Here is a 23,216-nt window from a genome sequence, read left to right as displayed (position 1 = left end):
AAAGCTCATCGCGAGTTGTCTTTTGGGGAAGATTCCTTCTTGTGTCTCCGGCGTTCCTAGTCAGATCTACGTCTTGTTGCCGGGTTCTATACGACATGCGCCCCTCCACTGGTTTCCCAGTCTTCTTCCGGTTCAGTCGCCGCCTTCCTCGGCCGTGTTGGTCCTCCATGCTCGGCGCGTGGCTTGCACGCGTCTGGGAGGTTTCCTCCTTGGGCCGCGCGTGTGGGCCACGTTCCGCTTTTCAGGCTGCGTTCGGTGCTGTCCTGTGTTCGCTGGTGGTCGGTTTGAGTAGGGATATTTTCGGGGATGGCGCGTGGCCTCCACACTCCGTCTCTCCGGCGACGGAATTCCTCCCCGACGGTGGCTCTGTTTGTCTTGAGTGTTTTCTGTGCTGATTGTATATTCCCTAGTTGTCTGTGTGTTTCACAGTGTCTTTGCAGTGCACAAATATTTTCTGAATTTATTTGTAGTGTGGAGCTTTAAGAGATATTCATGTAATATTTGTATATTGTTGTAGACAACTACTTTGTCAGATTTGTTTCTGACTTTGGATGTAGGGGTGTCTTGTACCTCTCATTCTATCTCTGTAATGCCTCATGGCTTTCAGATTTGTAAGGAGCACATGCTTCTTTATTCAAAAAAAAAAAAAAAACTCAAGTGGTACTATATGAGGTCACAAGTAACTGAACATAAAGGAAGATATTGGTAGATTGCTGAACAGAGGGAGGGGAGATATCACTAAAAAAAATCCAAATGATCTAATAAGATACACTAAGGAACCGGTTTCTAGTTCTTCAAAATTTGATCCAATTATGGAGACCACTATCAAAAGTTCAGAATTCCAAAGAGAATCTGCTGCAATTTTCATCCAATCTGGCCTATACTTAAGGATGTTTCATCAGTAGAGGAAAGCCTCCTAAAGCAGCCGGATTGATCTGGAGCACCCTTTCAACATCAAGAACAGTATTAGAGATCAACAATCCCTAAAGTTCACTCCCTACAATTTTCCTGTGTCCAAGTTTTGCAAGAACTTAGATTTATTGCGACTCGATTGAACATAATGCAGGCCACTCCAACCTAAGCAAAAAGTGACATAGCCCCAAGCTCTGAAGATAGAGAGATCGAGGAATAGGATGGGTGATCTACTTGTTGGATAGGGCTACCAGTCGGGAGTACCACTAACTAGGAATGTGTCAATGTTGACGACTACCATAATTTGACCTCCCCAAGTTGCAGCCAAGCCCCATAAGAGGCAAAAGTGGAGAGGACCCGAAGTAATAGATTGTCCAAACTACCAGAGGATTCATAATAGAAGTAAACCAAGGTATACAACTTCCGACAGCAAGGAAAGGAAAATAAATGAAAAACAAACTCCTGAGTACTGCTGAACTGCCTCCACATTTATGAGGTAAAATATATAATTTTTTTCATTGCAATAAGATACAAAATTACATGTTCTAAACAATAAAAGCAATGAAACAAATTGGAATAGTATATCTTGTCCAACATACATATGAGAATATGTGAACAACTAAAATTCCTTCAAAGCATATCCTAGTTTGTAAAGGATACCAGAAAATTCCTCGACAACCATATTTTAGCATTCATACATTGAGACCCTGGAACATAATGAAATCCGATAGGTTCCTGTATGTAACTACGTATATACAGAGAAGCAATAAAGAGAGAGCATCTCAAGAACTAGATAGCACGGTTACCATCAGTCGCACTATCAGGGGAAGCACCAACAGAGCCCAATAGAGTAGGCTTCCTTGACCAGTATTGTTGAAACCTCTGCCTTGCATATTCTATGTAGTCAAAATCAATTTCATTCACATGTTCCTGAACAAGATACCAGAAGATAAAGTTAAAAAGTTACAAAAACTGAATACATGAAAAATTATTCCCTAGCATTTTCCCGTAAGGTACCTAAACATGTGAGAAGTAAAGTAGGTACAATCATTTACTAGGAATGAGGTCAAGATCACCTTGGTTGAACTAAAAATCAGATATAAAAGTTAACACACGACCCAAAATAGCTTCTACCGTAAGCATTATATTGATGGGTCACAATGGTACTCAGAAAGTTATGTGAGGCTAGAATGCCTATAATGTGTTAGAAACTAAAAAAAAAAAATGGAAATAAATGAAAACTTTAAGAGAAGAACACAAATGTTGTAACGGTTCCAAAGAAGATATTATTATATAAAAATAATTTTAAGAAATAATCTGTACAGATATCTAAGCAGTAGAACAACTATCTATTCAGCAGCCACAAGAGCCAATTCCTGGTAACAATGGCTCCGTCATCCATTCAAAAGTGATTTTAAGAGTGTTCAAATTCTAATCATGAAGCTAAGATGAGAAAGTTAGACGTACCGATATTATTCCCCATAATCCCCAAAACAGATGGTTTGCAAGAGTATACTTCTCAACATCTTGAAGTAACTGCTCCACTTCAACATTGCTAGGCTCATTACCTGCATTTTCAAATGAATCAATTCAGACAGCAGTGCAAGCAAAAGCTAATTTCTCAGGCGATGTATAATTCTAGCCACTAACACATGTGGATAGATTGTTCAACAATTATGTTATTTATGAAACAGATAAAATATGAGAATTAAAACGTAAATTGCAACAAGCTTTCTCATTTGACAAAAAATGAACACTAATTGCAGTTTTTAAGAGTTAAAACAGCGATTGCTCTTGTGAAAATTCATGGCTAAAACTATATCAATACAAATAGAAACCAAAACAGAAAGAAGAGTATCGTCCTTTTGACAAAACTAAGAAATGAAGCATACAGGTTTTACTACCTGAAGAACTCAAATATATACGCACAAATCTTTGACGCTCCTCCAAACCTGGTGTAAGCCGCAAGGAAAGAGAAATCCTTTTCAGAGGGAATAAAGCAAAGAAAGACATGGAAGAAGAAGAAGTGAAAAGAATAAATGAATTGCAACAAGCCACACACCAGGATATTTACTGAAATCCAGGATATGGGGCGTTTCCGTATGATAGTCAGCAGCCATCTCACAAAAATGATTTGCTATGTCAAATGCAACAGGGTTGTAACTTGCATACTCATAATCCTGGTACGGAGGGTAGAATTCGAATTAATGACAGCTGACTATATCACAATAAATTCTTTAACCATTCAGAGGAGAAAAAGGTAATTATGTGAAAAAGTTTAATCCATATTTAACTAAAAGCCATCATCCAAATATAAAGATGACAGAACATTCATTTTCTTTTTTTGTCCAAACATCATTCTAAAATTCCTACAAAACAAACCAAGTGGATAGATGCAAGCGTAGGAGCTGCATGCAAATTTACGGCTTTAGTCCACAGAAATGCATGGTCAGGCATGACAAGCTTCCATTATCAAGATTTTATATTTGATTAACATTAATCAAAAGCAGACCACAGCTTCACCGATTTTGGTTTTCATTTTTGACTTTTAGTTTGTAGAATTGAAATTAAACAGAAGTGAGGGAGAAACAAAAAAAAAAGGAACGTAGAATGCAAGGAGACTGAAGAGCTACCGCCCAACCAAAAACAAGAGGCAAAAAATCTATCAGCTGGTAACCCAGAAAAGTCATAACTGTAGCATCAGAGTTCAATATGATTTAATCTAGCCAAGGTTTTTTATATAGGGTTTCTATGCAAGGATAAATCTTCGACAACAAATGAACTAATGGACCTTCCTATGGACTTGAGTCAAGTGGCAGTCCAAGTACAAATAAAAAAGGAAATTACTAAAAATCTTAGTTCTTGAACAAAATAATCCAATGATACAGCAGAAGCTGCCATCTGCTAGCAAATTTACCTTATACATTCATCTTCGTCTGAACCGAGACTATGGAAAATCCACAAGACCACTAGCTAACCCACCATTGACCTATAAGCATTTCAACCAGGAGAGTCACGACTCCACTTGGATGCCATGAAAACTTGGTTGAATGCAACAGAGGAAAACAGACACTAAACTTATACATCGTACAGGCAACATATCGCTAGACCAATTAATATTTAAGTGCACAAGGATAAATGCTCCAACAAAATTGCAATGCATCAAGAATATCCAATCTTTTATGTATTCCATTCCATTGGGCAGGTGAAATAATTATACATCTTACTCTTGACAATACAAGATTTATGAGAATATTCAAAACATGGGTTGTCACTCAGAGATTGCGGTTCCGCTATTATTTAGATAACGAGCAGAAAGAGGAACTTACAATGATGGTTATGGAATTGGTCTTTTCATCGATCATTATATTACCATATTGCAAATCATTGTGGCAAAATACTATATGTTGATGAGCCTGTGAAAGCTCCTTTTCCAATATAGAGATGTCCTCTTCTATAGTATCTAAGCAAAAGGCTTTAGCTTCTTCAGGGGAAGCCAAACTCTTGGCTGCATGTAGCCACTTTCTGCATTGTGAAAAAAAATAAAAAATAAAAAAATTATTGCATCTAGAGTTGAATTTGAGAACAATGTGGGTGCAAAAAAAACCTCACTTTGGTTGAGATACATGCAACTGAATCTCTAGTTGTCAGAGAAAAGAAAATTCTGTATTAGGTGGCAGACATACCGTAATCTCTCCCACAGGCGAACATTCTTTGGACCAGGCATTTCAAGATCATGAAACTCCTTCATTTTAGACGCTATAAGAGCAGATGTTTTTGGATCACGCAGATCAGATGCTGATAGTGTCTGAAATCACAAATGGAGAAGACAAATAATATAAATATGTGGAAGGGATGTGAATAATTCAATTTGTAGAGAGAAGAAAGCAACCTGTTTCTTATTGACTTACATTTTTTTTTATAAAGGATAGGTGAACCACCAAAAACCATACTTTCACCAGAAAGGGACAAAAGGATGCAGGAACAATTAAAGAAGTTGAATTTGATCTAAGCAACACTCTAAGAAAAATGATTGAGCAAACTTGCCATAATTTTTTTTTTTTTGATAAATAATTCACAAATTGATGTTATAATTGGCTTGATTTCTGTAGTGCTCGTTCTTCTCAACTGCGTTATTTGTGGAGTCTCTTCCTTCTGCTTGAAGCTGCTTCAGGCTTGAAGGATAATTTAGCAAAGTCAAATTTAATTCCTATGGGGAATGTAGATCAAGAGGGAAGGTTAGCCGACATACTAGGGTGTGGGGTTGCCTCTTTGCCGTTGAAGTATCTTGGTCTTCCTTTGGGGGCTCCTATAAGTCCACTCATATTTGGGACGGCGTAATCGAGAAGATAGAGCATCGACTAGTCAGTTGAAAAAGGTTATACCTCTCCAAGGGTGGTAGAGCCACCCTTATTAAGAGTACCCTCGTAGAGCCACCCTTATTAAGAGTACCCTCGCCAATTTACCTACGTATTATTGTCTCTGTTCCCTATCCCAGGGAGTGTTGCTCCTTGCATTGAGAAGTTACAACGGGATTTTCTTTGGGGTAGGATTGGGGAAGAGTTCAAATACCACTTGGTGAGTTGGTCGAAGGTTTGTATCCCAATTTCAGAAAGGGGGCCTGGGTATTAGGAACTTGGAGATGTTCAACCATGCTTTGTTAGGCAAATGGTTGTAGCGGTTTGGGATTGAGAGACATGCTTGGTGGAGAGTTGTGGTGGACTCTAAGTTTGGCAGTTTGTGGGGCAAGTGGTGCTCCCTTGAGCCTGTAAGTGCCTTTGGAGTGGGGTTGTGGAAGAACATCAGGAAATGATGGGAGGCTTTATCTGGTTTTGCTAATTTGAGGTGGGGGATGGGGGATGGGGTTAGGACAAAAATTTAGCATGATTTGTAGTGCGGGGATACGGTTTTGAATGAAGCTTTTCCTGATCCCATTGGTATTACTTGTGTGAAGGATGCCTCAGTTGTGGATAGTATGGAGATTTTGGGCGGTTCTACTTAGTGGAACATGAGCTTTGTTAGAGAAGCGCATGATTGGGAAGTGGATGTCTTTGCTTCCTTCTTCCAAGTGTCACACTCAGCCATTGTGAGAAGAGATCGTGCAGATAGGCTTTGGTGGATCTCTTCCAAGAAAGGATTGTTCAAGGTCAAGTCATTCTTCAGCTCCTTGGCCAGCTCTGAAGGTAGACACTTCCCTTGGAAGAATGTGTGGCGGACTCAGGCTCCTTCGAAGGCGGCTTTTTTTTTCGTGGTCGGCAGCTCTAAGTAAGATCCTTACTATAGATAATCTCAAGAAGATGCATATCATCATTGTGGACAGATGTCGCTTGTTGCAAGAAAGATGGGGAATAAGTGGACCACCTTCTTCTTCAATGCGATGTGGCTTCCGCTCAGTGGAATACCATTTTTACTCATTTTGGTATGTCTTGATTTATGCATAGAAGAGTTATCGACTTGTTTGCCTGTTGGTGGAAGGCCGATAAGTGCAGCAATTTGGAAGATGGTGCCAATCTGCATTTTTTTGTGTGTTTTGAAGGAAAGAAATCTTAGGTGTTTTGATGATTTTGAGAGTTCCATGAAGAATAGCTTCGTTTTTTCATACCCTGTATCTTTGGACGGTGGTTTTTTTGTCCCCACTATTGATTAGTTTTGCCGATTGCCTTGACCTTTTTCTATTTCTAGTTAGGTGTTTCATTTTGCATACTCTCAGTGTACTTAAGGGCGCCTTACATTTTCAATAAGACTAAATTTACTTTAAAAAAAAAAAAAAAAAAATTGGCTTGATAACTTGAAAAAGATATGTATAAGGTTTTGAACGAAATTTGTACACGTTGATTGCATAAATAAAACTATAAAAGCAAATACTAAAGTGAAGTATCATACTATTCCAGTTCAAGGAAAATACTCAAATGAATAAAATATCAGACTTATCTCAAAAAAATAAAAAAACCATATCAACTATTTTGATTTCAGCTTTATGAAGAAACCCATATTATGAAAAGAACACTAACGCAAATAATGGTATGAAATGTCCAGATGTTGGAACAAAAACCAGTACCCAACAGGCATAAATGACGTGGTGTTTTACACACACAGAAAACAAAGCATGTTCACAGCAGGCACATTATTTGTAAGATCATAGGAGACTTCAATCCCTCGGCATCTCTGCTCCTCTTATTTATTCTTGCATGGATATTGAAAATTCAGATCTTAAATCTTAATTACAACAACAACTGAATTGTTGTCACATATATATTTTTATATATTATTCTTTTTCTTTTTCTAAACAACATTATAGTAGATCAATAGGAGCATCACAACTTCTGAACCAAATTTCAAATTAACAATTTATAATGGCCATTTGATATAACAAGAGCCTCTACATCATTTAGTTAAGAAATAAAAAGGACCACTGCAGATCTCCAATGCATTTCCAGGACTATCAGAATTGAGAAAAATGTGAAGAAAAATAGAACATCAAAATACCCGTGCATTGATGAACTCTTCAATTCTCCCATTTGAAAACCGCCCTAGAAGACGAGGTCCCTGCCCATGCTTTGAGATGAACTCAAATGTCCGAATCTCATCATCCCGGTCAAAGAACACTTCCACACCCTGACCATAGATCCTAACTAGAACTTTTCTAGAGACGTCCTTTGTCTCTGTCGGCCACTTTATTTGGAAAACCTGATTGGTCATTGCACCTTTAAGAGAAAAAACCTGTAATTCACTTGTGTCAACCACATCCCCCCATTTGGCAGCCAATGATTTTAATATCTCCTTTGCTTCTCCTGGTAAACGATCCTCTTTGTTTTTTAAGGGCTTTTCTACAGCTCCCATAATGAAAGACCACCGATTCCCAAACAATATTGCTTCAGACAGTTTTGGGCAAATCAAACTTCTAAATGTGGAAACAACCTGATCTGCCAAAAAATTAAAAAATAATTAAAAAAAAAAAAAACCATCCAACTTCCTCAAAGATAAAGTTCATATTGAAAGATCCCCACCCCTCTCAATGCACAGACAGAGTTTACAACTACATACACACACAGCCTCTTTCAACCCTAGTCCATTTCTAAACCCAGGATCTTTGTTGATTATATAAATTTTTTTTTTTTTCACCGAAGTTATAGAAAAAAAACAGAAGACAAAAATTTGAATTCACAGGTTGACAACGACTCAAAACAATTCCCAAATGGCCAAATCAATAAATACTTAGCAAATCCAACATGACCCTTACACCTGAGTATTCAAATGGTCACCAACCAGACATTGATAACACACCCAAAAGGCAAGAGAAAATATTATATCATGAACCGATCGATAATAGCAAGTAAAAAATGATATTACATAACTCTATATGCAACCAAAAGAATCATATTATCTAATCTACATAACTGTATATGCAACCAAACGCAAAATCAACTAAATTCCAAAAATGCAAAAATTAAAAAAAACAAACCAAACAGAAATTGCCCAAACAACCTTAGCATTCAAATTTAAAATAAGAAATAAAAACCCACTACAGCTTCCTTATATCCAATTCACAGTCACCATAGAACTGCATGCAAGCAAAAGCAACATCAATAAAACCCAAATGTAAACAAAAAAATTTACAAACCAAACAGAAATTTCCAAAACCACCTTATATCAAAACAAGAAAACAAGTTTTTTTTTTTTTTTTTTTTTAAAAAATACACTTTATCTTCCTTAATTTAATTTACTTTCTCTGTTTCTTTGTTGGGTTCTCTTTGATTGATGAGAGAACACAGTAGAAAGCAAACAATTCCACAATTGCCAGCCCAAGCAACCACTACATAGATTCCATTCCAATCAAAACGTAAATACGATTCCAACCTGTCAATCCCATGCAAAACGTAACCAAGAAACAAAAAACCATTTACTTTTTACGAGTTCAAAGATTTTCTGAGCAACCAAACGAGGCCAACAACATTTCCAAGAAACACCGAAACAGAAAAATTGCTGAAAACACAGTAGAAAGCAAAAAATTCCACAATTTCCTGCATGCAAAACGTAACCAATGAACTAAAAACCATTTACTTTTTACAAGTTCAAAGATTTTCTGAGCAACCCAAACGGGGCCACCAACATTTCCAAGAAACACCGACACAGAAAAACGACGCCGGATCGATACGCACCTTGAAGAGAAGAGTGGTTCCGCAGGAAGGAGAACCGTTCCGGAACTGGAGAGGGCGGGGAGTAATTGATGAACGCGGGAGCGTTTGGTTTATAATTGGGATTTGCGAATGTTCTGTTGGCGTCGATTTTGAGGGGTTGGTTATTCGTGAGAGTCATTATGTTGAGCTGGAAAGAGAATTGGACAGAGAGTCAGGGAGATACCACGTCCAAGGCTCTGTTTGTTTCGCGGGATTAACGATTTCGACATTTTACGGATTTTTCTTCTTTTTTAGATAAAAAAAGTTTTTGTAAGTTAGAAAATATTTTAGGTAGAAACAAATAACTACCCGTTCAATTTTTTTATTTAAAAAAAAAAAAAAAAACTTATTATTAATAAAATAATAAATTATTATTTTGATATGTGGCAAAAATACTGACTTAGCATTAACTGACATTTTTAAATTGAACATAAAATTTATGGAATAACCTAATTAAAATCTCATGTTAGTCTTTAAAATTTTGCGATTAAAAAAAAAATCCTTAATTGCAATTTGAAAATGTCATGTTCTACGTTTTTAAATGCAATATTTTAAAAACGCAAATTTCAAACAATTCATTTTTTTTCGATTTGGTTTAAAATCGCACTTTTTGTCTACGAAATTAAAATTCCAAACGCATTCTAATATGTGGCAAAAATACAAAATTGGCATTAACAAACGCTTTTAATTTGAACAGAAAATATACGGAATGACCTAATTAAAAAAAAAAAAAAAAAAAAAAAGATTTTAATTTTAAGATTTAAAAATCAAGAGAATGAATTGTTAAAACGCCTTTACTCATTGATTTGTTTTATATTTAACCTTTTTAAAATGCATATGAGACTCTATTAAAAGTGTACATAAGAATGGCATGTTTTGAAAAATAATAGATATAAATTTAGGTTTGAAGGAAAATTTGTGCAATAAATAAAAAAAAAATAAAAAAATAAAAAAAAAATAAAAAAATAAAAAAAATCTCCTTTTATACTTCTCCTTTTGTAAGTATGAGTAGATTAGTGATGGAGCCTGGAGGGACGTTTGTCTTGGTGGTTGTTAAATTGTTAATCATGAAGCTTTAATCTTGATTTCTTATGTTTAGAACCAATCTTATCATCCAGACTAGGGAAACTGTTTGATGAAGCTCTTGTAGATATTTATGCTTTTAGAGAGTACATATCATTATTATTTATTAACCCTTGTCTTTACAATAAATTGCACATAGTTGGTAATGCTGGCTAAGGAATATTTACTTGGAAGGATAAAAAATAAAATAAAATAAAATAAAATAAAATAAAAAATAAAAAAAAAAGAAAAGGAAAAAAAAGGAATATGATGGTGTAATAAAATTAAAAATATTTTTAAACTAATCAATATTAAGGAGAAATTGGAAGGGCCTTTTAAGGTGAAGAAAGAGGGAAGGATGAGCTTGTGTTTGGTTGATGAATTACTAATAGCCACAAAATCTCTGGGTGAATTCCGAGGATAGACTATTGGTGATGTAAAAAAACTTACGGCATATCTTCGTCTGTAGTTTTTCAATGGTTTAGATTTAATTTCACTCACTCTCTCTTTTTCATGAAAAAGTTGGAATTAAATCTGTTCTGTTAAAAAAACTACAGAAGATGTACTCCACTAGTTTTGTGATATATGATGGCCTTTTTGATGTAGCTTTCTGTTTTGCTAATAATCCATAACTTTAGTGAATGTTCCATTCTGCACCAATAAAATAGCATTTTGTGAAAGTTCTCTCTTTGGATCTACTGATTTGGAGGATGTGAATGCAGCTTCATGAACTGAATATATGTCTTTGGGTTGACTCAGAGACAATTTTAATTTGTGATGTTTAAGCTATTTTGAAGGGGATGCAAGAAAAGCAAAACCACTTGTGAAAATGGAGCCTAATCTAATCACTACATAGTATTTGATTTACTTATATGTAGTTCCCCTTGTTGATAGTGTCACTCTCTGCTTTATCCTTTGTTTATTATGAACATTGAACTTTATTATGAACTATAGCTAACATGAAAGAGATCATTTTCCTAAAGAAAGACTCTTCTCATGGCCTCAAACCCTCCCAAAAATAAAAGGATAGAAATCAACTTCTATAGGTAGACTTTTGTTATGATTCAGAACCCTAGTAAATGCTACATTACTTGAAGCATCCATTCAATAGTACCTCAAAAACTGTGACAAGGAAAATTTTCAAACATATAACACATGTAACATGATCTTTGGCACAAACAAAACTGTATTTCTAATCATGTTCCCGATCAATGCGATACACATCTCCGTAAGGTTGCAGAGCATACATCTTTATCTTAAATTAGATACATTCATAATATGAAGAAAAAACTCCAGTAAGATTTTACAGTTCAAGAAACCATACCAACTTCAATTCCCTGAAAGAAAAAAACTTTCCAAACTTGAAGTGGAGGGCTCCGGTTGAACTTGGGATTTGACCTGAATCTGGGGTACCTCTGCAGCAGAGTTATCTGCCGGAACAGACGACGGTGATTCAGTTTCGCTTGGCACTGAGGCTTCGATAATTTCTTGTGGTTTAAACTTGTTGACATAGTAACTAAGGGATGGCCCAGAATATTCTACTGTCTGCACTTGAGGTGGGTTTTTAGAAACTTGGAGGACTACTGATGAAGCTGCAGCAACAAAGATGAGGCCAAGGCCAGCAGCGATTGCTGCTATGTTCTCTGCTCCACTAGAGGAAGAACCCGCAGTTCCAGAGCTTATCGCACTTTCTGCCACATAAACTGCAGGCTGGAAGGTTTAAGAAGACATGAGATGGAACAAATTACAACATTGAAGAATTAAGAGAGGAGCAGGTAAGAAGGCTAAAGATGCAAGAAAGCAATAATGATCCCAAGAACAGTTGCTGTTGCATCAATTTTATTCAAACGTTTCAAGGTAAAGTGACACAGACAAAGGAAATATCCTGTGTAGTCCACACTGTTACATCCTGTCATTTCAATATGCCCAAAAAAGGTCTACCGGCCAAAAATAACCTTAAATTACAAAACTATCTTAGTTTGCAGATAAAAGCTAAATTTATGTCACAAAGTAGAAAAATTTACTTGAAATAAACCCTACTTAGCATGGAAGTCCTAAAATTCTCGTCTTTGGAATACCCATTCCCTTCTGCATGGACCTTGTCTGTAGATTATGTGAGGATGTAATTGCTATTTCACACCAACTGTTAACAACCATATATTTCTTATTTGCATTCTTTCGACCACAAGGGTAAAAGTATCCAAGGGAGGGGGAAACAAGAAAACCAAAAGGTACATATTAGAAAGGGTAGAAAGAGAGAAAAAATACATTATCTTCCATACAAACATTAAAGATGTTACTCCAATCTCAGTTGCATCTTAATGTGTGTCAACTAATTAATTAACCGGAAATAGAGTTAAAAAGTTAGGTTAAATTTTATTGCACATCCAAATAAAAGAAACATAGGTTATTTTGCGGAGAGGGAGAGAGTATTAAGCAAGCAGGTCACATCAGGCATATGCCTCATAAATCAAGATGTTAAAAGGTGAACACAGGATTGAAAAAGTGCAATGTTCGCTCTACCTCGCCCTGTGAAAGTAACCTAATGAGAATTCTGCTGAATTTTTATATCCCAAGATAGAACTGCCATGCACTAATGCAAGCCTCAGAAAAAAAAAAAAAATTATAATGATGGCAGTGGAAAGAGAGGAGGTTTGGCATTTTCACGAAGAAAAACTTAGCCAAGCCAATAATATATCAGTTTTAAGCAATGTTCATGCATGCGGAATTGATAGATATGAGTGGCAGAAAAATTCTCGCAGATTTTTAACAATTCTTTCCCTAACATGTTGATGACAATATCTTGATGAAATTAAATGTAAATATATCAAGTCATCTGAATTTCCTGAAAAGAAGAAGAGGACAACTGTGTGAGAGTTATGTTTGCTGATTAACATTGATTTCTTTGCTAAGACTATCATATCTTGATTCTGATTGATTGCAAAATCTAGTGGTTCGTCTTCTCAAATATAAGATCTAGATAAATATATGTACACAAAGTTTTATTCTTGATGATCACTTTTCATAATATTATCCTTCTTTACATGTTATTTTGTCCTTTTGAACAACAAAAAAACTCTTGAACATTGATTTTTTTTTTTTTATTCAAAGTCCATCACAGTGAGAAAGTAGAAAGAATTCAAAATCACCAACCTCAACTGAGTAAATGTTTGTTTGCCCAGCTGTGTCCTTCTCAACATAGCCTGTCCAACCCTGCTTGCGAGGTGGAAATGTTCCAACCACTTTGGTCTTCTCGCCAGCTAACCACTCCATGCTGACCTTCCCAACCTAATTTTCCCAAAAGCACAACATTAGATTTACTATATTGAAAGCAGATAAATACCCAATTGTTCCTGATGAGCTTTTGCAATATCCTGGAAATCAATTGCCCTTGCTTTTGGGTGAAAAAATAAATTGCACAAGTGATAAAGTAGCAAAGTGATATTGGAAAATAAACAAGCTCTTTTATCACACAATATAAACATATGAATAATAAGTTTTAGATGAAAACCCATATCACATTGAGACTCAAAAACAAAGTAAATCTTGAATCTGACAGGAAATGCTTCATAGAGTCCATGGTATCAAATTTTATAGGGAAATGAGGCTACCACCTCACTTAAGTACTGATATTAATCCTGATTACCACCTTTTTAAGCTATGAAAGTAAACATCTTGAGAAGTTTTCATGTAAGGCCTTCATTTACATGTTGACACACCACCTTAACTTGAAAAGTTTAAGTATGTTAGTTGGACATGATCATGCAAATCAACCCCTACTTTTTGTCACTATTTTCCATGTGTGACGACAAAAACAAAGGTCATTAGACAAATGGCTTCTTCGTACTAGACACACATATTTCTATGTCATACCTTCCCCACCCTGCCCCAACCAACCAACATATAAACTTCTGGAAACAATAGAGCATAAACAAAAATTTAGAACATGCTAAGAAACCCTAGATTTATATTTCCTTAATAAGCTGTATCAGCATATTTTGATTCTATTTTCCTAATGGGCTAAGGTAAACTCTAGATTTTCTTACCTAAATAAGTCCTACTTTATTCTATAAAGCAAGTGTAGATGTGATATGGCAATTCAGTGAAGAAGAAACATAATTTTGCCAAAAGCAATTGAAAGCCGATCCCTCAAAGTGATCAATTGGAGGTTTGATCCCCTCGAAGCAATCGATTTATCCCTTTTTTCCTTTTATTTTCTGATTTTCAATGGATAAAAACCCTTGGGTTCCTATCATTAGGTATCAGAGGAACATCTATAAAAAATTTCACCCATCATACCATCGTTATTATTTTATGATAATACAGAAGGAAACTTTTAGTCTGAACATGACAACAAAAATCTTAAATTGTTTACACAAAATACCTAAGTTTGTATCAAGCAACAAAAGCTAGCTATATATATATATATATATATCCCCGGTTATGGTTGGGAAAGGCATGGCATATTACAATAATGGTTTGTTTCTATACAATATTTCCATCTTTTTCACCAAGAAGGGAAACAAAATCTCATGCCAACTAATTCCAAAACCCTGAATTCTAATTGGGTTAGTAAAAAGCCCTTTACCAGAATGAAATCAATCAAATGAAACACAACAAGCCTTAAACTTGACAACCCGTTAAGTAAATGGAATACAAAGCCAAATTTTCCCTATACGGACCAATGAATCCTATGAGGACTTCATGGAAACCCAATTCAGTGAGGAGCTGCGGAAACAGAGCAAAGGCCAGAAGATAAAACAACTCTTATAGAACATTTCAAGAAAAATTTTGGATTTTAAGCATGGCAAGCTCATCAATTGCAATAAAGTATAAGTCACTTTTTTTGGACCCCACTATTTAAAATTTCCAATTTTTTTCCGCAATATTTTCTTTGCCACCAAACAGTGCAAATAAACTAGAAAAAGATAACAAGAAATGAAGGAAGAAACTGATCACCTCCTTATCAGGAGCACACTCTTCAACATTGCAATCAGTCTCTTCAGAGGAAGCCTTGATAGTGAACACGCTGGAAGTTCGTACTTTACTCACACACTGGTACCTGTTGTTGAAGAACCTTTGCGTTGGGAAATTGCAGGTGTTGGCTGCAGCTATCACTGCTTGTGAGGCACAGGCCGCCATTGTTGAAAGCAAGATTTTTATATATAAATCAGCTCAGAAACACTTCTGACCTCGTATTCGTATATATTACTTGGAAAAGTCTGCAACTTTCTTTGATATTCTTTCTGGGGTTGTAGGATTTTGCTGGGAATCGAGAGGGAGAGAGAGAGAGAGAGAGAGAGAGGGAGAGATTTTTTGTGAGTTGGATGGGTCTTTTGTGGTGGAGTTTGAGAGGTGTTACGTGTAATCTTAACATGCATGCTTTGGGCCGGGCTAAGGCTGTTTTTCTGTAGGTACTAAAAAATCTTGGGTGGTGTTTCTTTCTATAGGAATACACAAGGCAAGGAAAATGAGATTTGGATTTAGCAATTTTTTTTATTTTTTTATTTTTATTTTTATTTTTTGGGATAGTAAACATGAGAGAGTTGTTACGGGTTTCACTTATTCTAATAGGTGAGCGGACTGTTTAAGATATGTTCCGGTAAGTGAGTCTCACAGAAACTCTCTCACATTTGCTAACCGAATCGCTAATAATCCAAACAACAAAATTGCTAAAAATCTCTCTATCCAAAAAAATGGGCGGCAATTTAGGATCGAGATCTCTTAGAATTGGTGTTCAAATTGTACACAAAATGTAGGTTGTTCCTAGATTTTGCGCTATCTAGGGTAGATAGGTCCTGTAACCCCTTTTTCTATGGGGTTGTTCAAATTACATGCAATTCAAATAAACAAATTGCAGCGGATCCTTGCCCGTCAATTAAAGCTAAGTTATAAAATTCTCTCTTTCTCCCTACAAATGACTTGAGAGAGAGTTAGCTCTCTCTGTAAATTTGATGGGTCCCTAATGGATTCCTGAAAAAAGAAGGATTAAAAAAGGAAAAGAGGGCAAAGATATTATGGATACAGTTCTTATCACACTCATTCTTTATAATTGAATTGAATATACCAAAAAATACGAACCTACCAAATCACTATTTAAAGCATTAAAAAACAATTTTCAAATAAAAAAAAAGTAATTAGTAAAAATTAATCATTTGGGTGAATCAGAATTCATCTAGAAAATTTTGTTTAGTCACACCCAATCATATATGAGAAAGATATTTTGTTTATTTTTGTTACATGTTCATTTCCAACCCCGCTTATAAGCTAAGTACCTTTATATTTGAAAAATGGTTGGTTTCATTCTCTTGTTCATCTTCATACGAGAGACGTACAAATTTACCATTACTCTTTCTTTACGCCCAAACCCTAAACCCCACCATAAGAATTTGTGTTACCACAAGTTTCCAAATGTTTGCCTATGAGTTGCTATCATCAAAGGAGTGTTGAGTTTTAGCCTTTTACGCCTACAATTGCTTATAATACATTTATACAAAACAAAAGTTTGCATTATTTTCAATTCTTACCAAATCTTTTACTAAGAGATATGTATTAAGATGATGTAGAACTCATTCATTGGTACTCGTAGCATTTCTTTTTATTAATTATTTTAATCATCTCTAATGAATAAACTCCACGTCATCTTGGTAAAAAATTTAGTACTCCTAACATTTCTCAAAGCTTAATAGAATTCACGTATCATTTTTCAGAATGAACATAGAGTATACCTAAATTAATTAATATTATAAAATAGAAAGATAAAGTAGCATTAGCTTGAGCTTGTTGCCGCTCAAACATTTTTATAAGAGCATGTGTTTTTTACGTGCATTTTGAATATATATCAATTTAATTGGAAGAAATTATTCAAACCCAAATTAAAGGAAAATTATGTTTAAGAAATATTGGATCTATTTGTTTTTTTTTTTTTAAAAATAATAATAAATCTTTATTAATTTCTTACTCTATATCCTTTTGGGGAAGGCCGAGATCCCTAGACAATGGCCCCGAAATTTAGGTACTAAACAATGAATATATTCATTCTAATAAAACAATGGGTCAGGTCAGAATAATATTAATCAAAATGACCTTTATTGAATAAATATAATCAACAAAATGGACCCTCAAGACCACTTTTCCATGCAGGCCTCCACTTTCTACCCTTTCTCGGATACCAATCACATGGGCATTAATGTCATTTCGAATGCCGTTGAACATTAACTTCAAAGTCACAAAAGCTATTTAATATTTCCCGCTTACCCCGGCCTGCCTTAGCCCCACCTCTTCCTTTTAGCCTTATAAATCTATCCACTACTTCTATGTTCCCACCTTCAAACACTTCTTGCATATTTGGCCTCATTTCTTCCTTCTCTGATCTCTCTAATGTCTGCCGCCGATCCACCGGTGATGACGACTGGTGTCGGCCTCGGTTACGGCATTGCTATTGCCGTTAGCATCCTCGTACTCATCTCCACTATCATGTTTGCTTCCTACGCTTGCGTTAGAGTTAAAGCTAACGGTCGTAGTGATAGTGGTGGTAGTAATAGCAATAACAACGATAACGGAGTTGAGACGTCCAATCACGAGTCTACCTTGAGAACGTCAGCGGAGGCGGTGGTGGTGATGGTGATGGGCCTAGATGGGTCCATCATAGAATCTTACCCGAAGATGGTGCTCGGTGAGAGTCGAAGACTACCAAAGCCCAACAACGGCCCATGCTCCATTTGCTTGTCCGACTATCGGCCCAAGGATAATATACGGTGCATTCCAGATTGCGATCACTGCTTCCATGCAGATTGCATTGATGAATGGCTCCGAATGAGCGCCACGTGTCCTTTGTGTAGGAATTCTCCTGCTCCCTCGGCGAGTCCTACGCCTGTTGCTACTCCTTTGTCAGAATTGGCTCCGCTGGCCTTCAACGCCAGGTGATTTTGTTTTTTTATTCTTTATTTTTTATTTTTATATTTATTTCTCAAACTAATACAAAGCATAGAGGAACTTTTTTTTTTTTTTTTTGTGATAGAGGTTTTATTTATTTATTTTCTTTTTCTTTTTAGTTTTTTAATCAATACAAAGCATGTTGGAACATATGATTATATTACGTATATATTCAATTTGGGTTTAATTTTAATTGGAATTGGACCCGTTAAAATTAAGACATAGGTCTCTAATGTTTTGTTACGAGACACATTTTATTTCCAACAAGATTGAAACTTAAATCTAAGCTAACCCTTCTAAAAAGAAATTAGATTTCAAAATTAGTGGACATGAAACCATACAAGCATGAGGTCATTTGGGTTTTTCGAGTTAGATTTAGCTTAGATTCTGTAAAAAAAAATATATATATATATATATTAAATATCATGTTTATTGTCAAAAAAAAAAAAAAAAAATTATTATTATTATTATTTTTTTATATTTTTTTCCCGATAGTGTCGGTTACCAATGGGTTACATAATGAGGTTATTAAGGAAGGGTGATGGGGTTAGGTGTTTCAAATTTCAAATCCCAATGCATATAAATAGACAATCTTTATTTAAAAATATATTTGCCATTAATGCATATTTATTTTCTTCAACAATAATAATAATATGATAGAAACTCAAAGCTCTTTGAGCCTCACAAAAAGAAAAGAAAAATATTTGTGGGGTTCCCTTAGATTAATGCGGTTGGAGTAAATGGGGCACGGATTTCCTGCTCTGCAGCAGCCCATTTATTATCTCATCCTACCTCTATCTGCCCTTCATTTCTGCTGTCTCCTTCTAGAGATGGTAGTTGGCCTCCTTTCATTGGCCAATAAGATTACTTGAGGGGTACAATTGTCTAAAATATTAAAATAATAATTTTATCCTTTTGTAAAACAAAGAATCAACTCCTATCAATTTCAAATGAAATGGAGTGAATATTTTCATTGGCCATTCATATATTGAATTCATGTTTGAGTTTGATTGAATATTTTATAGGACAAAGTTTTGTTTCAAACCGGATCGATGGTTGAAGAAGTATGGGAGAATGCGTGTGATCTGTTAATCTTATAAAAATTGTGTGTTTGAAGAAAATGGCTACTATCGACATAATGTTTGGTTAAAGAGAAAGAAGAAAATTCTCTAGACGAGTCGAGGAAAGAGAGTTATCCTCACCTGGTCGTTGGATAAAAGAAAAACCGAAAATATAATACATAAATGTGCTGATAGGCGGAAACAGAATCGGAATTTGTCATCGAGAGAGCCAAAGTATGAATGAAAAGACAATACTAATTTTGATAGGATTCCAATTTAGTTTTTAAGGCTACCAATGCATATGTATTTTACTTGATAAAAAAAAATTAAAGGAAACAAATTTAACGAGTAGCCTCATGCACATAAAGTTGTTGTGATCCTTGCTAGTATTTTGGAGTGAAAACAATTCTTTGAAGCTATTTGGATCGATTATCTTTCAAAATGGGATTTTTTTTTTTAAAAAAAAAAAATTGTATTTTAAAAACAAAAGGTATTAATAATGAAGACATAAATTAACTACAAATGATTTGGTTAATTATACTATTATTCATGATAGTAGCTATAATAAACGTGATATTTCAATCAAGAGTAGGGCTAGGAAATTTTAGCATTGGAGGGTGAAGGAAACTATGGTTGAGCAGGAACAAGATGGAGTAAAAGAGTTATGAAGAAAAAGTCAGGTAGGTCACATAATTTAACACAATTGCTATCCAAAGATTCACAAATGGAGCCAAAATTTGATTTAATTTTCCCTAGAAATTAGTTCATCTAGCCCGTGGGTGGTCGTCGGTCTCTAGGCACATAGGAGTAGTTCGTTCGACCACCCATAGCGGTAACGTGGCTGATGTTGAGTTATTGTCACGTGAATTGCCGAGTTAGTTTAGTAACTCTAGTGTTTGGTGTGGTAAGACAATTGTCCGTTTGTAAGGATTATAGTAAAATTTGTAGAAACACTAGCATTTTCCTATATTTATTGTTGACAAAATTGCTCAAGTTTATGGACTTTGAACACATATCTATTTTTGTTTAATTTCCTTACTCCATTTAGATTGCTTGTTTGTATAAGTGAGGTGGAGCTACATGTGTGCTTGAGGCAATAACTCCCTCAAGTATTTTAATTTTTTTTTTAAATATATTTTTTTGCATGAGATAGACCCTTTAAAAGAAATTTACCCCCAAAAATTATTCTTTTAGGCTCCTCCCTACTTAAAATTATAATTCCGCCCTCATTATAAGTAACATAAATGCAAAGTATACCAGCTCTATATTGCAAAGATTACCACGTACGGCATGTGATCATTTCCATTTCAAGTGAAAATAAAGATAAGTAATTTTATAGCCAAAATTTTATTTTATAGATCTAACGATTTACTTGAGGCCACATGATGAATATGTTGCCACTTCATTTAAAATTTTAAATGATGTGGCATTATGTAAATAATTAAATACAACAAAATAAATTTTTGACCTTGAAATGTAGAGGATCCTTATCCACCATGCATGTATGGAGAAATTACACTTACCCCCATCGAACAACCACTCTACTTACTATGTTATTTGTAATGTTTTAATTTTTACACTGTTCCTTAAATTTACTATATCTCCCTTCTGTTAAGATTTTTTATTAAATCTTAACGAAATGAGATATAATGTTCATTTCACGAGACTCAAAGTGACAAAAATAATCTTACATAATATATATACATATATAAAAAGGACCCACAAGCAGGCCATGGGTCACTCAAGACCCATGGTCACGGCTATACCCAGAGCTAGCCATGGGTCACGAGTGAAAGAGTTATTTTTTTGGGAGAACTTTACTTATAATTACTGATATTTCATCACTTAAGTGAATCAAACTTTAAAAAGTATCAATTTAGGATATCCATCTTTCAATTTAAACTATTCGTTAGAATTTTTTGTTAAATCATGTCAAAATTTTCGAAACACTCATCATTTTTTTTAAGAAAGAAAATAACAAAAATTGCTAGGATTTAGGTATTGGTTAGAATTTAACGGAATTTGCAAGAATAACCATGCCTGAATCTTTGAAAAAAATTTTAATTTTTAATTTTTTTTTAAAAAAAAATGATATTTTGAAAATTTTTATAGGATTTAACAGAAATTTTTTACAGACGGTTGAAATTGAAAAAAAAAAAAAAAATGAAAGATGGATATCCTAAAATCTAAACTGACATTTTTTAAAGTTTAGGTACATTTTTTCAAAAAATGATGAAAGATCAAAAGTTATAAGTGAAGTTGGTTTTTTTTAAAAAAAATAAAAAATAAAAAATCAAGGGTATAATTGAATTTTAAAATTTTATGGAGTATAATGAATAGTTTGCATCTCTTGTCGTTTGACTTAAAGGAATTTTCTAACAAAGGGAGACATTGAATCTCAATGGTAGATTGATGGGGGATGTTACAAAAATTGAAAGATTGAAGAGGACATTACAAAATAAATGGTACATTGAGGGAAGTAACAATGCAAACAAAAATGCTAAAAAGCATACCCCTAGCTCACTGGGTTAACATGCCGGTGCCTATTATAACACCCTAGTAATAATAATTATTAAAACATTTTTAAGATGAGATAATAGGTTATTAAAAAAAAGGGGGCAGTACAGATGGACGTGTAAAATTTTTTTTTCTTAGCATGAGATTTTTCTGATTTATTTATGGCTGTCCGTGAATGCCGGGATCTGCAAGTTCTTTTTTGTTAAGCCTTATCTTCCAAGACACGTACGCAACTCTATCCATATTAAATACCCTTGAGTTTTATTTCTTCTACTTCATCACCTCTTCACTGAACTGAGAAAGCTTGCAAAACCCAGAACAAAACCAGCAGGTATTACTTTGAGTTCTACTGCATTTGGTTTTGTTTTCTAGTTCTTTAATATTCTTGGCATATGTATATTATTTCTTTTTTTTTAATCTTTATTTTCTTTCCTTTCTCTTCCTTCAATAACGTGCGTGTCCCTGCAGACAGCACCTTATTTTGTTTTTTTTTTTCATTCTTCTTGTCCTTCTTCTATTCTCCTTCCTTCTCTGTTTATTTCTTCTTGTCTTTTTTTTCTAACACAATCAGAGAGGGAGACGAGAGTGGAGATGAGGGAGATTTGGGCGTTGGCCGAGAGAGAGAGAGGGGAGGAAGGTAGAAGACCCAGTCGGTGGGTTGGCCACCGGACTGGGCGGTCGGCGCCGCTGGGCCGGAAGGCCGCGGCCCTGCGTCGGCAACGTCACAGGAGAACTTTCCGGTGATGTTTTCCGGTACCTATACCATAGAAAACCCATTTTCTCCATGGGTAAGTGAAATCCTAGTACTTTACATTTTTGGGTTGATTTTGGTTTGATTTTGGGAGTATATTTCTTGGGTAAACCGGTTGAGTTGTGGGATTCTTAGTTCAAGAAAAATTCTGGTTTGGTTTGAGCTGGGGTGGGTGTGCCGTGAAGTGGATGTGATGATTTGGTGGTTTTTGATGATTGTTATCTTGGTTGGCTTTGTGGGTTCGGCCGGTTGGTTGGAGAGGGCAGTGGGTTCGTTTGTGATTTTCTATTTCAGTTGAAGGGCTGGCCGAGTGTGTTGGGATGTTGATGATTTTGGCAGATATTGTGTGTGCAGTGTTTCAACTGAATGGGTGTTTTGTTTTGTGGTTCCTTGAGCTATTCGGCCCCTGAGTTTTGGTGAAGGAATCTGGCCAGTTGTTTCCTGTTTTGGAATTTGTCATTTTGGCCGGTTCAGTGTTATTGCCTTTGAAGTCTTTAGGTTCCAAATAATATTGTTTTAGAGTTTTGCTGTGTTAACCGGATTAAGTTATTGGATTTTCCCTGTGGTTTTGGTTCTTGGTGTATTTTGTTTAGGTTGGTATTAGTTAACTCTGTGTTTGGTGTGTTTTTGGGTAGACCCGTGAGTTTGGGGTTGAAATTGTAGAGTTTTGAGATTTAAGTCTTATTAGTTAATTTATCTATAGGTTTGGTATTTTTTTTTTCTGTTTTAATTATGGGATTATTTTTTGTTAATTAGATAGAATAATTTTTTTTGATAAGGTATAAATAAAATGATAGTGTA

The 23,216-nt window shown here is 35.1% G+C and overlaps 3 protein-coding genes across 4 annotated transcripts; 1 reads left to right on the top strand and 2 right to left on the bottom strand.

Moving 5' to 3' along the window:
* Positions 1-1,379: 1,379 nt before the first annotated feature.
* Positions 1,380-9,258, bottom strand: LOC133880745 (probable choline kinase 2). Of its 2 annotated transcripts, none has more exons than XM_062319736.1 (8): positions 9,072-9,258; positions 7,399-7,835; positions 4,599-4,720; positions 4,242-4,437; positions 2,975-3,092; positions 2,817-2,864; positions 2,380-2,480; positions 1,380-1,842 (listed from the first exon to the last, which is right to left on the bottom strand). In XM_062319736.1, exons 1-8 carry the CDS (start codon positions 9,226-9,228, stop codon positions 1,702-1,704), a joined length of 1,320 nt encoding a protein of 439 aa, XP_062175720.1. In that variant the 5' UTR covers positions 9,229-9,258; the 3' UTR covers positions 1,380-1,701. The 2 variants fall into 2 exon arrangements, with proteins under 2 accessions (XP_062175720.1, XP_062175721.1); XM_062319737.1 differs by having other exon boundaries at positions 7,399-7,830; positions 9,072-9,202.
* Positions 9,259-11,231: 1,973 nt separating this feature from the next.
* On the bottom strand, positions 11,232-15,502 carry LOC133879921 (protein MAINTENANCE OF PSII UNDER HIGH LIGHT 1). Its single transcript, XM_062318735.1, has 3 exons — positions 15,111-15,502; positions 13,305-13,439; positions 11,232-11,861 (listed from the first exon to the last, which is right to left on the bottom strand). The coding sequence occupies exons 1-3, from the start codon at positions 15,291-15,293 to the stop codon at positions 11,481-11,483; spliced, it is 699 nt and encodes a 232-aa protein (XP_062174719.1). The 5' UTR covers positions 15,294-15,502; the 3' UTR covers positions 11,232-11,480.
* Positions 15,503-17,494: 1,992 nt separating this feature from the next.
* Positions 17,495-18,105, top strand: LOC133878870 (putative RING-H2 finger protein ATL69). The gene has a single exon (XM_062317424.1). It carries the CDS (start codon positions 17,532-17,534, stop codon positions 18,075-18,077), a length of 546 nt encoding a protein of 181 aa, XP_062173408.1. The 5' UTR covers positions 17,495-17,531; the 3' UTR covers positions 18,078-18,105.
* Positions 18,106-23,216: the final 5,111 nt, after the last annotated feature.

The sequence above is a fragment of the Alnus glutinosa genome, chromosome 10, assembly GCF_958979055.1.
Source record: "Alnus glutinosa chromosome 10, dhAlnGlut1.1, whole genome shotgun sequence".
Classification (NCBI taxonomy): domain Eukaryota; kingdom Viridiplantae; phylum Streptophyta; class Magnoliopsida; order Fagales; family Betulaceae; genus Alnus; species Alnus glutinosa.
The sequence above is the reverse complement of the archived record's forward strand: the minus strand, read 5'-3'. Positions and strand labels throughout refer to the sequence as shown.